This window comes from Recurvomyces mirabilis, assembly GCF_035927965.1.
Source record: "Recurvomyces mirabilis strain CCFEE 5264 chromosome Unknown scaffold_38, whole genome shotgun sequence".
Classification (NCBI taxonomy): domain Eukaryota; kingdom Fungi; phylum Ascomycota; class Dothideomycetes; order Mycosphaerellales; family Teratosphaeriaceae; genus Recurvomyces; species Recurvomyces mirabilis.
The window spans coordinates 72947-88368 of record NW_027041972.1 but is presented as its reverse complement, the minus strand read 5'-3'; the positions used below and the strand labels follow the sequence as shown (position 1 = coordinate 88368).

Here is a 15422-nt window from a genome sequence, read left to right as displayed (position 1 = left end):
ATGCCGTAAGGGTTGTCCAGAATTCTACGCGCCGCTGTGCCACGGTCATCTATCCCAGTTGCGCTCATGTAAGTAACAATAGTGGCAAGAAACCGTAGAATCTACATGCCACGGCGCCAAAGAAGCGAGATCATTGCGGCGCATCGCGCAGCTGTCAGGCTATAAGGATCTGTAATGCCGCGCAGAATGCCCATATCACTCCAACTCAAGCATATATTGGATCATGGTCCCGCAACTATTAGCTCACCGACATCAGAGTTGGAACAGCAGTGAAACAGGCAATACCGAGTCGATACATTTGACCTGAAATCTCACAGACACCTCATTTTTACCATCGTCCAACCCTACAGCTGTTACCATAACGAAAACTCTGGCGATTATGCCAACAGCACTACCCACAAGCATTGTATATATCACCATTACAACAACGAGTTTTACCAGCCAAACCCCAGTACTCGTCCAGTCGACTTCAGCAAAGGCAGCTCTGAGGAATCTGACCAGAGCACAGGCCTCCGGAATTACTGCTGCTGCACTCGTGAGCCTGTTCCTATTCGCTAGCATTGGACTAGCTGTACTGTGCTGGCGTCGAAGGATCCGTCTTGTTCTTGTCCCAACAATTGAGACGGAAGAAGCACCTACGGTACCACCACAACACTTTTCCTTAGCTTTCGAGGTCCCTCATCAAGCACCGCGACAGAGTCCTGAACATATGGTTGATCCGGAGCTAGGGAATGAGGAGCTGAATGAGGAAGAGAGCTTGTCACTATTGGAAAGCATCATAGAGATATACGAGACACCGTTTCAGGCAGGATGTGGTAGCCCTGTGCCGGTTTCCGCCTTCTCTGTCTCTTCCGATGGCGACGGCCGAGTCGCTACGGGCCACAGCCAGCGTGTTACGTGGCAAGATAGCTCACCGGGCTCGAGCGACCGACGGGACTGGTATGCCAGGCGAAAGACAGCATCATAACACATGCAGGTAGCGCTCCGACGGAAGTCTTCGGCGATGTGGGTTGATGGAGTCCGGTTGCAGTTCCGCAGAGTATCAAGTATTGTAAGACAAGTCCGCACGTCTCATCCTAACAATTGACTGGACATCACCATCTTGAACGAGGGTCTCGCGCCTCTCTAGCGTTTGTCTCTGCTGTGTTAAAATTTCGTTGTTACCGTCCCTATCAGAAGCGATGCTCTGGTAGGGTGGAGGCTGGGCTCCCAATTGATGAGGTAGAGAGTGATCCATAAGATTGGAGTAAACAGGAATAGATGTGGTGATGTGCTCATCAAGACTTGCTAACGACAGGTGAACAAATGCAGATCATGTGTCTGGGTTGTTGACGAGCCCTTGTCCGCAGGAAAAGGATCGCGCAAGGTCTGATTGGCAACAAGGGTAGCACCAACTGATCTCTCTGCGACAGTCCTGGTCCTGTCTCCTGGGACGAAAAACCCACTGGTCCTGTTGCAGGATCTTTCCAGCAGTCATAGTCCCTGTGTTGGCACTAAATTTAGGTGTGTTCCTCGAATTTATATAACACGCCGACCTCTTGGGTTGACTTTCTGTGCAGCTTAACTGCCACAATGAATGGATGCAAAGCAAATCCAACGGTGGAAGAAGACTATACGACTCTCGAATCGCGCTTAGACTATCGCATCCTCCTAGGTAATGCGCGACACTGTGGCTATTGGGAGCCACGGACTTTGTGGCCTTTCCCCATCGGCCAAGCTCAAAGGACTATGGAAGAGAAACTTCAAAGCCGGCTTGGTCTGGCAGATGGGTCGAGAGTGCTCAATGCAGGAGCTAGATCTGGTATTGTTGCTAGCTATTTAGCGAACCACCGACTACGTGTGGACGCTATCGATCTGCTTCCTAGGCACGTTGCAGATGCTCGTCGTCAGATCCATCGAAGCGGTCTACAGGACTTGGTAGATGTACATCTTGCCGACTATCATCATATTCCGGTATCTCTCTTCCCAGATCAGTCCTTTGATGGTGTTTACACGATGGAAACATTTGTACACGCCGACGAGCCTCTTAAGGTACTCAACAACTTTTATCGACTACTTCGTCCGGGAGGGGTCCTTGTGCTTCACGAGGCAGACTTCTACTGGAATTCCCATACGCTACAAGAAATCCTCCCTCTCTCCCATTGCGGTAACACTTTGAGGGAAGGCGAATACGAGCGACTTTTGTATACGGCGGGCTTTCGAGACATTTCTGTCAAGGACTATACGGCCAACGTCCTGCCGCTATGGAGACTGTTCGGCATGCTTAGCCTTGTTCCATATGGATTTGCGCGACTGTTAGGTATCCAGAATCAATTCCCAAACACAATGGCCGGTGCAGAAATATACAGGCATTGGGGTCAAGGCCATTAGGCCGGTCAGTAATGAGGGAGAGTGACAGGAATACCTTTGATCTACAGCCTCTATGTAAGCGATACAACAAACAAAGATATATTCATGCACAGGTTCAATGTCAGCTACCGTAGCGCTTCCTGAACGGGCGACATGCTATTACCTGCAGCTTTCCACCCACCCCTCCAAGACAGGTGGATGGCAGGGATAAGCATTATGGCGTATAGTGAATTCAAGATCTGATGACGTTGATTGGCCGTAGTCGCACTGGGACTCTACTTCTTCGCGAGCGCAGCGGCATCGTTACGCTGGAGTACGGTCGTTAGAACAGACGCTGCCTCGTCAAGTACGTATGGGCGGCTGAATACCAAGCCAAAGACAGAAGAATGTGGCCATGGAGAAACCGGATGGGAAGAATGTGTAAGGGTGGGACGTTGGGTTGCATGGCCTTGAGCGTTTTCGACAAGATCATGCTCACGTTAGTTGTCGACTGGTTTCCAGAGGTCGCTCTCCTCCTTTCATTACCCAGTGCGCTGTATGGCGGCCATGTTGTTCTCTATCAGATGCAGCCGGGAAGATATCCACCTTCTCATGCTGCTGACTTTCGTCCCCGATTGTCGTCATTTGTTCTCGGGCATGAAAGACTATTCCTTCAGCATCATGCGCCTCGAATCTTGGACAAACGACAACCGTTTAACGATACCTAGACGGCAGGCTGGAATTATCCAAAATCCAAAAATTGAAAAGGCAAACTCACTTGTCTTCGAGCTCAAGCATTTTTGGATCTACCCTTCGAGCATACAATGCGACATAGACACGATCTTTGTCAAACGGCATCATTGGGTTCCAAAGCCAGTCGGTAATCGGCTACTCTGTCATTGCGGGAGCAATCCTGAGGATATCTTCGTTTTGCCACCAAGCGAGCCAAAGAATCGTTCAGATAGCCGCTCAACATTAGGAGTATCGACGAACGTTGTAACTTGTCTCGCTGCTGCTGAAAGGTATCTGCAAATAGTCCTTCCAGCTGAAGTAAGTCAGGACGTTACGGGTGGATTCGTCATTGCCGTCGCCGTCTTCAACTTGAATGGCCGCCTTGTCGATGTTGCCAGACGTTCGATGCCGGTAGGACGCTCACGCGAGCGACTGTCCAATGCTTTTGACGTCCTTGTACTTATACTTCCCGCGCACATTCGAGTTCGCCGAATCGTGCAGTTCAACTGACCGTTGATATTCTGAGTGACAGCTAGCAGGCTTGGCTTTGCCACAGCGAATCTTGCCAGGGCTAGAAGTGCGGCGCTTGGTAGAGCGTAGATGACAATATAGCGATACATTTCATATTGGACCCACACTTTACCAGCATCTGGCATCCATGTTGTGGACGTTCTCTTGCAGGACGTTTCGACCCTGCAGAATCTGTCCAATAACATCGAACCAGTGCACTACGCACAGGGCAGACTTTGCCAGCGCTAGTCGAACTCGCGCTGACAAAACCTGCCCCGTGCGCCCCGATTCCAACGTTCAAATACTTACTACTCTCCTGTAAACTTTTATCACGCTTTTCCATGCGGAGAGCGGACCACCATGTCCAAATTCGCCAAACTCGATGCGCTCGACGTAGAGCTGCGGCTATGTATGCTACGGAAAGTCGAGTCATATCGATTGCGCTTACTCCCTCTTAAGCCGGCAGACAAAGCTCGGGAGCTGCACAAAATTTCGCAAGAGTTAGTCTTGGGGCAGCAAGTTGCGCAAAATTGTGCATCTGTAGTTTTGCAATCATTCCGGCCAGTTACCGACTCTCCCGCATACAAGAACCTCGTCGCTCTGGAGCAGACTGGACAGCAGGACGCGTTATGGAACAGGGAGAGTCGAAGATGTATGCGGCTGGTAGCAAACGTTGCTGCGCACTGGGGCTTGCCAGTAGTAATGCACTACGGCTGGCACCATTCTACCCGGGGATACTTGGAGTCTCTGTGCACAGCAGCTCAATCATATCCGGACTGGAAGAATGCCGTTGGCCGCCTCAATGCTGTCATGATCAGGAGACATGATGGTAGTATACGTAGTGGCTCTAGTCAGTCACAATTCATCGGAGTCGTGGAGGATAGAGGTTTTCCACACTCCTCAGTCACTCGAAGTGATCTACAAAACATTGCTATCTGGCACAAGAATGGGACAGTCAAAATTAGAGGCTATACGATTAGCGATTTGCAGGCGGAGCTTCAGGTAGTTGATCACTGGTTATCGTACAAGCCTGAACACCTCCGCTTCTCTACCGGTCTGAGGGTCATCGACATGCCCCACTCTGCGCAGGCTACGCATCTGCTCGCCAAGGATAAGTTTGGCATCCTCGTACAGGAAAGTCATGGCAAGAAGAGGACGAGACTGTCCATAGGAACACTAGAAGATGAAGGTTCACCTTGGAAGAAAGTAGGACTACAGGGAATTGTGGTACAATCGACTGACAGGGAAGGCAGAGAGTCCAACAAAGGAGCGCAGATCGAGAGTAGCATTGCCGGCCAGGTGTCACTGGGCAGTGCAGATACAAGAGTAGACATATCTAGTCTTTGTCCCGAGGCCGAGGTCGGGGATATGGCGAATGAGTCCGAGGGCGAGGACGGGAATGAGGATGAGAGTCAAGATGAGAATGGGGTTGAAGATGGAGCTGGGAACGAGACCGAGAACGAGGCTGAGGATCGGGCCCAGGATACAGATGGGGAGACGGTGCCGAATACACCAGAGGAAGTGCCGCAGGAGACCATAGCGTCTGATTCAGCGTCGTCTACACCGACAATACATGAGTCTGAGTCCACACCACGAGAAACACCCATACCAACACCCATATCAACACCCGAGACAACACCAGCCACTTCATCAGCGGCAGACAGCTCTGAACCACCCCATGGAACGTACGCATTGCTAACGCCAGCCTTCGAGTGCTCCGACTCGGTAGAGTATCTTAGTGGTTACTGGGTCGATAAACACTTGGCGGCATTGGTGACTTACGCGAAAGAAACAGATGAGCTAGTGGAGAAGGCGTGGTTGTTGGGATCCAAGTGCCCGAAGGTGTATTGTGATGGTGGAGGGCTGATCGGAAATACAACTAACGAGCTGGATGCAGACTTGCTTTGTCTAAGTGCCGAAGCTTTCGATCGAAAGGCTAAGAATCGTGAATGGAAGCCGCAAGTTCCCATCCTGCTGAAGCAGGACTTCCTTGACAAGGGCGCATACACTCTCGATGAGGCGTATGTTCGTTTGCAACGGCGCTACTCCGATGCTAAGCTCCAGGTACAGTTTGGCCTCGGTAATGTAGGCCTATTGGGGGTCAAGGACTTCGCTACGGGCCGGAACCACTTGGGTCTGAATGCGATCGATCTGCGCCCGCTTATAAATGCTGATCGGCCGATGTTTACGCGCCTAGGCCGGTATAAGCTGCTCGAGGACCTCACCGAAAGTGTCCAGGGCGGCGGCAATCCTGGCAAGCAACAGGAGACGGTCAAAGTGGTACAGGGTGGCGGTGAACAATCAGAGGCTAGTGCGCGAACTGAAATGCGGCCAAACGACATGGCGAGTTGCATACAGTTCGCCCTTCTAGCCCACAAGGGAGCGTTCAGCGGGAGTCATGTGGACATTGCGGCCGGCACGTTCGTGCGTCAGGTGGCAGGCGATCTCAAGTTCTGGATGTTCGTGAAGTCTTCTGACATGACGACCCAAGACTGGGAAGATCTCAATCGCGAAGGCTGCCATTGGTTACCGGACGGCAAGTCTTTTCTAGTCCCGCTAGAGCAAGGCGACGTATTTATCATGCCGGCTGGCCCGAGAATCGTGCATGCCGTGAGCACTCCAGAGCCCTCGTACATGGAAGGTGGTATGTTTTGGGACGAGTGCAACATTCTCCAGATCCTGGAATCAGTCCAATGGATCTGTGAGCATCAAGCGGCCACGAATGAAGCAATTCCATATCAATTGAGCGAGGTGTTAGTGCGCCTCTGGCGGCTAGTTGAGGCGGAGAAGGCGAAGTTTCGCAACGGCGAGCAGGGCAAGATGTGGAATAGGACGTTTCATGGACTACGTAGTAGGTTCAAGCAACTGGGCTGCTACTGCAAGAACTGCGCCCTGGAGGATTGCCCATGCGACCTCAAGAGACGTAGATGTACTAGGCTATGTGGGGGGCATCCATATCTGCCCGGCCCCCATCACTCGTGCATGAAAGAGAAAATGGTGGAGGCGAGTGATGCTGAAGAGGGGGTTTAGAAGGATGTGGTATGCAACGTACCTTATCCTGCCCGAGGTTAGTGGGAGACACATTACACGGCTGGAATGAGCTCCGAGCAGATTTTCGAGACCTAGATTTCTGTTGCAACGCATGGCCTGTTCACAACTCTCGCAACTGTCTACTCTCTTTCTTGCCCTGCAGGGTTCACTTAGCCCAATCCGCTTGTGTACGTTACCTGCTCCATCTCTACATCCAACACCACGGTCGGCAAGTCGGCAGCTCGCCCACCATGGTCTGCTGGTCGCGGTGGTTTGCGATCGCTCGTTCGACATGCGCGTTTGGATTACGTGGCTATAGCTCGAAGCCGTGGGGTCCGAATCTTGTACCAACTCAGCTGGGAGAAAGGATACGACAGATTGATGTAGTACCTGGCGATTTCTGAGTTGATATCCTGGTGGAGTCTAGAGATCTGTCACCCATTTCTCACCGGATCCCAGTAAACTGCGGGTCTTGATGCATCTGTCAAGTATCAGCTGTCTTTCTTCGCTTGAGAGCAGTCTATGTCTCCAGTTGATGCTAGAACCTACAGATCAAGCCCACACTCGGACCATGAGCTGAGGCTTCCGTGTCGCCCTTGTCACCTTTGTCACCATTGCTAGCTCTATTCACCTTCCGATTGCGGTTACGACCGTCTCGGTAGCGGAAGGCGTGCAAGAGCATCCACCTAATTACCCAATTTCCTGGCAGAGTCTGGTCTCGATCATGGCCAAGGACGTAAAGAGCTTGAGTCTCTGGTGCTGCACATTGGTAGATGTTCTGTATCTCGCTTTGTAGCGTAGCTTCACTAATCTGTGAATGATCGTATGGTGGCTCCACACCGGCGTTCGCAAGGGCCGCCGTCAAACGCTCGCGAGCGTCTATAGCTTCTTGCTATATACTATATCAGATCGATGTCGATATATTAGATCACTATAGCTCAAGCGAACCTTCATCTTGGCGTAAGTATCGCGGGCAGATGCATTGTCTTTGTCCAAGCTAAGGCGTTCGAAGAACCTGCCTTTAGACTCACTCTGGGCCAATATAGGACGGGTGGGGCCCATGTCGAGTATGGTGGATGTTGGAGGCTCCTTGTGATGCCGTGGTCTCGAAGAAGGAAGGCAGACGGATGAGGTAGCTGTTGTTGCGAAATGGACTATGTAAGAACGATGGGTTTCATATGGCATTTATTGGGAGAGCTGCAAGATTGCACGCTTGTTACGCCTGAAGGAGTAAGTAGCGCCGAGATCGCTCGAAGGCGGCGAGTTCGCGATCAGATCGTGACCGAAACGGCATGTCGCAATACCCAATCTTGAGAGTGTTGTCGCAACAACCTTCCATTGATCTTTGTTGTCGAGAACAGAAGATGCACGAGCCCCTCATAAATCCAAATATGCATACTTGCGGCTGAATAGCAATGGTGTGGCAGGACAAAAAGCTTCGAAAGCAGTAGATACGGAAGAAAGCCCCCGCGACGAGGAAGAACAATCGAGTGAGATGAACGACGTCAATACACCCCACTCACTTATACAATTGTGCACTGTTTCTCTCGTGGGGTATGTTATTCACGATGTCTGGCGATGAATGTCTATCTACGGCATCCCTGACTCTATGCAGTAGCATCCACCAGCTGACAAGCGTTGCCGTCGACGCGCCCCTTGCCGCACCCGCCTCCGAAGCCTTCTCTGAATGCCGAGTTCCGATCTCGATCTTCTTTGCATGTGCTTTCCCTGCAGGTTGACCGTACAGTAGTGCGCGGGGAAGTGTCCGGAGCGTCTAACTATCTTCGGGCAGCAAAATCTATCATTCCCGTTCAGGGTTCCTCCCATGCGTAATGCGGCAGGGTGCGAATCCAACTGTATTCTTTCTGTCGTACGTCAAACGGCCACATAACTTTACAGCATTAGTGATAACAATGTGCAGAGTCGATGGTTACATGGGCCTTGAGAGTGACTACATAAAATACTTGGAACGGGCAGTATTGTCGTTGAGAACACAACTCGCCCACCACAACAATGCCGCCACAACCACGAACGCTGCACCTTTCAATGTCCCATCAACACAAACGGGGTTGGTTCAGGGAAGGGAGAAGAACGACATTCGATTCGTGCCTTGCGAGCCTGGTACGAAAAGAAAACGATGCAGCAGTCCAGGGTGGCTGACCAATGCAAAATGCTTGGTGGGGGAGACGCCAACAGCAAAACATTGGGATCAAGTATTCCATGACAAGGGACTATACGACATCATGGAAACTGGCAGCGCGTTGACGTACTTGCTGGATACCACCGTGGAGCGGGACATGTCGGCGGTGGGCAAGTCTGCGGTCCCACGGCAAGGTGACGTTTTAAGCTACGTCCGTCACTACGCCCAAGCAACTGCTACCCGATCAATGGCAGCCTCAATCGCTTTGACATTGGCGAACTTTCAGAAATTTCTCGTTCTCTCGGCTTGCGCGGTCCTCCTGGAGGAGGAAGAGGTCTCGCCTGCCGAAGTCCTTACGGTCGCTAAACTCTGTATGGGAAATGTTACAGACGGTTATTGCAGACGCGTTGTGCGATCTACCAAAGCCGTGAACGAGCTTATCGACAAACTCAACTTGCATGGATGGGGTTATCGCTCCAGTGAGTTGCTGCTCGTGTGTAAGTCGTCTATCTCTCGGTTCAAGTCCACGGGCTGATTCGGTATGATCCAGGGAATCGCACGCCCGCTTTCTACTTTCTTTTGATGAGCTCGAGTCGTTCCGCTCTGGAGTATATAGTTCAAAAGTTGACCCAGGAAGCATTCAGTGGGCACACGATGAGCAGTAGGCCTTGGACTCCCATCTTTGTGCCAAGTATTGTGAATCATATTCTCGGATATAAGGTTCCGTAAGTACTCATCCCCAAGGGTAGTATATCCCACTGAAGTACGGCAGCATAGCGCGCATAAGCCAGATCTTGAATTACAGGAATGGCCATGTTCTCAAAATCCGAAGGAACGTTTGGAGGATAGGACAATCGCCAAGCGTGACTATTGCTGGTCACGATGCATCCGCAGATCCGTAACAACGTCTGTAGCGTCAACAAACATCATAGATCCAGTGAAAAGAATATTGCCAGGCCACCTCCGGTAGGAGGTGTCCAAATACCCAGGTTACCATCCATACAAACGTCTCGCCCACGGGATAGGTCGATGGGAAATCCATTGTGTGGGCTGAGGTCCTGAAGGGCGATGAACACGACCGTCTGTCTAGTTGCGTCTACACCAGGTCCGCCTTCAAGAAAATACCAGTTTTCGGCAGCAGGGGCTGCCTTGAATCGACAGAATCCGAACTTCTTGACTAGTGAGGATCCCCTACATTTGGCTTGCCGTTGGACATGTGCCTCGACACGCTCGATGTTGGTCGAGTTCTGCCATATACCCGTCAGCAAGATGTACCAATTGGTGTCCATTCTTTGCACTTGCTCCAGCCCATTCATCTGCAATCGCGCCAACTCTTTGTGGCAGTCCGTCTTTGCGAAGCATCTCGTACCAGATTGGCTGCTCTGAAGAGTCCAAAATATCGGCGTACAGGGGAGGTAGTGTGGCATCCGCGGCGAATTCGAGAAGTTCTAAAATGCTTGATAGCGATGTCGCACTGCCAATGGCGTTAGCATATCGCTGGGTCTGCAGAGCTACGTCGTGCGACCGCTCTGTGGTGAGAGTAGGTATTGATGCCATGGAATATTGTCACAACAGGTGATGCTGGAATACTCCTGCATGCAAGATTCTTCAAGATGAAGTCACATGCACAAATTCCTGACGTCACTCTTTCCTTAATACTCGCACCTGCCGCCTTGACTGCACGACAAACTGCATTCTACCAACATGATGCGTGCGATGGCGGGCCACACGGCACCTCCCCTTTACAACCATATTCCTGGTATCGACAGCCAAATCGCTGCTCTCAATCACTCTGTTTTTGCCTCGGCATGGATTGGATTGTGTCGACTTTTCGTCAGGCACCAAGCGCATTTGCAATTCGGAATCGCTCTTCTTCACCGTCACATAGACCTACCCTCCGGACACGCAATGGTCCATGATTGGAACGAGCTCAATGAGGATATCTGCCGCCCAGAACCTGTTGATCTGCGGAAGGTACACCCGTTATCATATTACCTTCAAAACGGTCGTTTCCTGGCTTTCGAGTTTTCTGTAAGACCAACTTCGACACCGTCCCCAGCGTTCTTACACGACGTTGCAGATCTTCTTCAAGGGTACAGTCTCGAAAACATCATCGCAGTCGTTGATATCGGTGAGGGACGCAAGATGCAGATGGAGACAATGCTTGAAGACCAGCAGGGGACAATCGCTTCCACGTGGAACCCCCAATCGAAGGTGTCTTGTTTTTACGCCACCACCGAATGGGCCTTTCACAGCGAAGACGGCGAGCCGCACCTCGTAGCACTGAAGGGATGCAAAGCCGAGGAGAACGGCGGACATAGCCGAACCTGATATCGGGATCTTGGTGGTACTATGTGTTATTGCTTGAGCCTCAGCGTCAAATTGGGTTACGGTCCAAGTGCGGTAGCCATTCAGGCTCACTTCCTGGAAAGGACATGCAAAACTTTGCAGTTCCAAATTAGGCATGTAAATATCTTCTAGCCGTTTGTGTTCATCCTCTGTCCACAATCGCCTGCTCATATGCAGGGTCTAGGTCTTCTGGTCCAAGCAGCTGAATGCGGGTGAAGCGCTCCGAAGTCTATCTCGCGCCCTTGGGCCTGACGTAGATCGTAAGTCTTACAGATGCGCCGGACGAGTAGGTTACGAAACTATAAGACCTTTCAACCTGCGAAGTGAAAGCCGCAATAGCTCGACAGTCGCCCCCCTCCCGTAGTCAACCTTCCGCGGACTATGGCGTTTTTCTCTGGTATGAAGACCTTCCAAACACAGAAATGCGACCATTGCCAGGACCAATCTTCGGTATGCGTCAGGGGGACCGAAGAAGAGACTTGCGATCTATGCTGGTATGGAGACCGTACTTGTACGTTGCGCGGGTCGGTTTCACGCTCGTCGCTTGATCCCTTTTTGGTGCCGCTCGACCTTCAATATCCGGGCTTTCCGACGCCGCCATGGGATCTTAACGTCACGAGCATCACTATGACAGTCGCGGAAAGTTACAGCCCAGAAGATATCTGGCAGCTTAACCTCGACTGCGATGACGTTGTTGTAAGCTACCGGCAGGTACTGTCAACGAACACTCCACCGTCCCGTGCACGTGTCGACTTCCGCCATGGAGCTCTCGGAGTCAAAGCCGAACGGCTCTTGCGAACTTCCAGCTGCGTCACAGTCCAGGACGTATTTCGTTCTTTGATCGCAAAGGGCTATGGGCAGACCAGTCTCTGGTCGGATGGCGTCACCGGGAACGGTGTTTATATGTATGTGCCCTCTTGATGCATAATAATGAGTTCGTGAGTGAGAGCTGACTGGTGTAGCCTGTTCGTTGCTTTCGAGCTTTGGAATATGTTCTGCCTTGGCGAGGACAGCCAGAAAGCCTTCCAGTCGCTCGTGAAAGCTGTAAGCCAGAAGTTGAATGAGGAAGGACAAGCAACCGGTCCTGCTGCACTTGGCCTCCCTATCGACATCGAGATTCCAAGCGGCTTCCCAATAGTGCAACTCCCACTATCACGCCACTTGGTCGTCGAAGAATGATCGCGGACTTACGAGAGTCTGAGCATATCAGATTTCCCTATCAAGACATCGGCCAGTGTTTCTAGGCATAACACAGACATAGCTTCGCATCTCCGAATACAGACTACCATCGAGCCTGGTTATGGGTTGTGACCGTCTTCATGCCAGTACACTGCTCCAGTGCCCTCGGTGTAAGACTCCTAAGCAAAGTCCCAATTTGCTCTGTCAAACCTCGCATAGTATCATGTACCTTAAGATGTAAGTCTGTAACGATTTCTGTAACAGATAGGCTCAGGTCGACATGACTTGCGTCAGAAACAATGCCACTTCGCCACGGCAGCGAGATGCATACCAGTCCAATCTGGCAAGCCGCTCATATTAAATGTCTTCCTGACAACCAATGCAAGACCGTCGAACTCATTCCTGCCTTCGATAAAGCAGTCTAATCACGAACGGCACAGTCACACCCCAGATAAAGATGGCCCAGTCCATCTGCGCAGGACCCAGATTCGGTGCAGCCGGGAGGAACACGCTACAATAGAACGTGTACAGATTTGCGCGATTGCGTGAGCTTGCCACGTGCCAGCACACGTGCGTGCAACTTTTGACTTCATATTCTGGTCTACTTCCTCTGTCTCCCTCAATGTCGCTTTGCACCGAACTGCGGCAATAGATCTGTCCACCGCCTATGGGAACGTGTCCGTTGCAGCCCTAAAGTGGCCATTCACAGTCTTTGGTAAGTACGTCATACCTTTTCACGCCGAGCCACTCTAACAGTGATGTCACAGCCACTCCTTGTCTGGTAACGGGTCAACTTGGAATCATCAGCCAACTTTTACGCGAGCAGCGACAAATTCAACCCTACCTCTGATGGAAATTCCGGACGACGACGAGGTCATGCAGCACTGCCTAGCTGTGGATTGCTCTAAGCCGTTTTATGCTGGAACTTTCGTTACTCGCCTTCGGGCATTTGCTATCAAATACGGCCACGTATCTCGAGAAGAAGTGAACAATCAGCGACACGCTCATGATGTCCTTAATCCCAACATCGTCCGAGTACCGCAGGTATTTCGATATTTCAGTGCCGCTGGCAAAGACTACTTGGTCATGGAGTACGTGGAGGGCGAGCCAAAGACAGTCATTCTCGACGACGAGACGATAGATACGGTTGCTAGAATAGTCAACCATTTGCATGGCTTTACGAGTCAGCAGGCGGGTCCCGCAGGTGGAGGGCGATGTTCTGGTACGCTTTGGCCAGAGGACGAGGATATTACGATGCTCAGCAGTCAAGACATCGAGTATACGGTAAACTCTAGGACTTCAAGCACGTCTCGCCGATTCAACCTTGGGGAGTCGCCATTGGTCTTCACTCATGGTGATGTAGCACCTCGGAATATTCTGTTCTCAAGATCTGGCATATGGTTCCTCGACTGGGAATTCGCAGGTTACTTCCCTCGCGCTGCTGAGTTTGCTGCTCTAAGTCAGGATTATGGAGCAAATGTAGAAGACATTCGCTTCCGGCAGCGTGTGCTCGATACTCTGAAGAGTACAGCCCCGCTCAGTGATAATGAGACCTGCCAGGCGCAGCTCCTACTTGAATATGCTTTCAACAACATTCGGTTTGCATGGTAAGTTTTCCCCCGAATCACCAGACACTAAGATCTTACCAAGCATGTAGGCCTCGGGTACAAAGTCACAAGAGTCAATTGGGGACCACAAGAAAGAAGAGATGCCCCATCGAAGCGGAACGCTACGTTGACATTGAGCTCGAGCTAGCACGAAGAATCGAAACTGAGCTAGCACCGCAAAATGACACCCACTAACCGACATTGCCTCCATCGTCCTCGCTTTCATCGCTTTCTTCGTCGCGTCTCCGCTCGACCAGAGCGGCCCCCGCAGTCGCCGATACGTGCAACGCCTGAGCTTGCCAGCGCAAGTCTAGAATCTGTTGGCGGAGGGTCTCATTTGGGGCAGCTTGATACGATGCTGATAATGTCAACATTTCCTGTGCTGCAGCGTTCTGCATAGACATCCAGATTCGATCGGCATACTGCTGAGTCGTCTCCACGTCGAAAGTGCCTTGCTGCATTACGATACGTACCGGATCTTGCCGGCTAGACCTTCTGTCAGACAGAAATGAATGGAGATGCAATGCTGTGCCTCCGGCAACCCATCCCATTGACTCATACAGTGCTAAAAGCACGATTCTGGACGTTCTTAGCCTTAGCTGGATGAAGTGCGATTTCCCGCCGGGAACTTACTGCCAGTGCCTGCAACCATTGCCACCTCCAGCGAAAACAAATTCATGTAACTCGGTCTGCCACATGACACGGAATGCTTGGCCAGCTGTGAAACTTGCAGTTGCAGTCATCCTTCCATTTTGTGGTGTCGCTTGAAATCTCTCAAGCTCTGTACGGCTAACAGTGTAGTCCCTGCTCTTCACCTCTAGTATGCCGTTTAGATCTTCACTCTGATGGCGCATATTGATCTGGAGAGATCTCCCATTCTGGAGAAGAAGGTATTGTGTTACATGGTTGTCGCTGGCATTCGTGTTTCCAATCCGACCAGATGTATGCACTACAATTCGTATGCCGACAACCGCAGTACGCAAGTCTTCAGGCGCGATGTTAACATTATAGTAGTCGCCTCCGAGCTGGAGCCCGATTGATGGTGTAGAGCCTGCCATAGATGTGCAACGTGATAGTGATGCTGTGGCGCAATAATTTGGTAGAAGTTAGCGGAGCACCAACCCCTGAAGCACGTTATCTTTGTTGTTCTGGTTACGGTCCACAAGATTGAGGCTGTTGGGGTAGAAGATGAACTTACTGCGCATCGAGCGTTAATCAATAGCTCAAGCGTGATGAGAGTCGAGCGCTTGGCTTCCTATTGTACACGCAGCAGATCATTCCAGCAAACGACACACTTTTATGGGTTCGTACAATGATGAGTCATTGTCGTGAATAAAATCTCCCAAGTCCAGCCTCGCTCCGTGGATCAGACATTAGCCTCATGCTTCTGTGGCCGTCCTGTCCTATCGCGGGAGCCCAAGACAACGAACGACCGACCTCGAAAGGCCGAAGACGAGGTGCTGCGCCCGCAAAAAACTCGAGCCTGGCGTTTGGCGCTCATGGCGGGACGGCGCACGACACCGATTGCTATTCTATCAATTGGTCAA

The 15422-nt window shown here is 51.3% G+C and overlaps 5 protein-coding genes across 5 annotated transcripts; 4 read left to right on the top strand and 1 right to left on the bottom strand.

Annotated features, from left to right (window-relative positions):
- Positions 1-4421: 4421 nt before the first annotated feature.
- On the top strand, positions 4422-6600 carry LTS14_010187 (uncharacterized protein; the record flags this gene model as incomplete). The annotated part of the gene is made up of 1 exon (XM_064842864.1): positions 4422-6600. A coding segment is annotated over one exon (2179 nt), but the record flags the coding sequence as incomplete, so codon positions are not given.
- Positions 6601-8843: 2243 nt separating this feature from the next.
- On the top strand, positions 8844-9469 carry LTS14_010186 (uncharacterized protein; the record flags this gene model as incomplete). The annotated part of the gene is made up of 3 exons (XM_064842863.1): positions 8844-9111; positions 9166-9237; positions 9291-9469. 3 exons carry the CDS (start codon positions 8844-8846, stop codon positions 9467-9469), a joined length of 519 nt encoding a protein of 172 aa, XP_064689547.1.
- A 197-nt stretch (positions 9470-9666) lies between these two features.
- LTS14_010185 (uncharacterized protein) lies at positions 9667-10297 on the bottom strand (the record flags this gene model as incomplete). Its single annotated transcript, XM_064842862.1, has 2 exons — positions 9667-9987; positions 10016-10297. The coding sequence occupies 2 exons, from the start codon at positions 10295-10297 to the stop codon at positions 9667-9669; spliced, it is 603 nt and encodes a 200-aa protein (XP_064689546.1).
- Positions 10298-11716: 1419 nt separating this feature from the next.
- On the top strand, positions 11717-12268 carry LTS14_010184 (uncharacterized protein; the record flags this gene model as incomplete). Its single annotated transcript, XM_064842861.1, has 2 exons — positions 11717-11994; positions 12052-12268. 2 exons carry the CDS (start codon positions 11717-11719, stop codon positions 12266-12268), a joined length of 495 nt encoding a protein of 164 aa, XP_064689545.1.
- Positions 12269-13117: 849 nt separating this feature from the next.
- Positions 13118-14070, top strand: LTS14_010183 (uncharacterized protein; the record flags this gene model as incomplete). The annotated part of the gene is made up of 2 exons (XM_064842860.1): positions 13118-13875; positions 13926-14070. The coding sequence occupies 2 exons, from the start codon at positions 13118-13120 to the stop codon at positions 14068-14070; spliced, it is 903 nt and encodes a 300-aa protein (XP_064689544.1).
- Positions 14071-15422: the final 1352 nt, after the last annotated feature.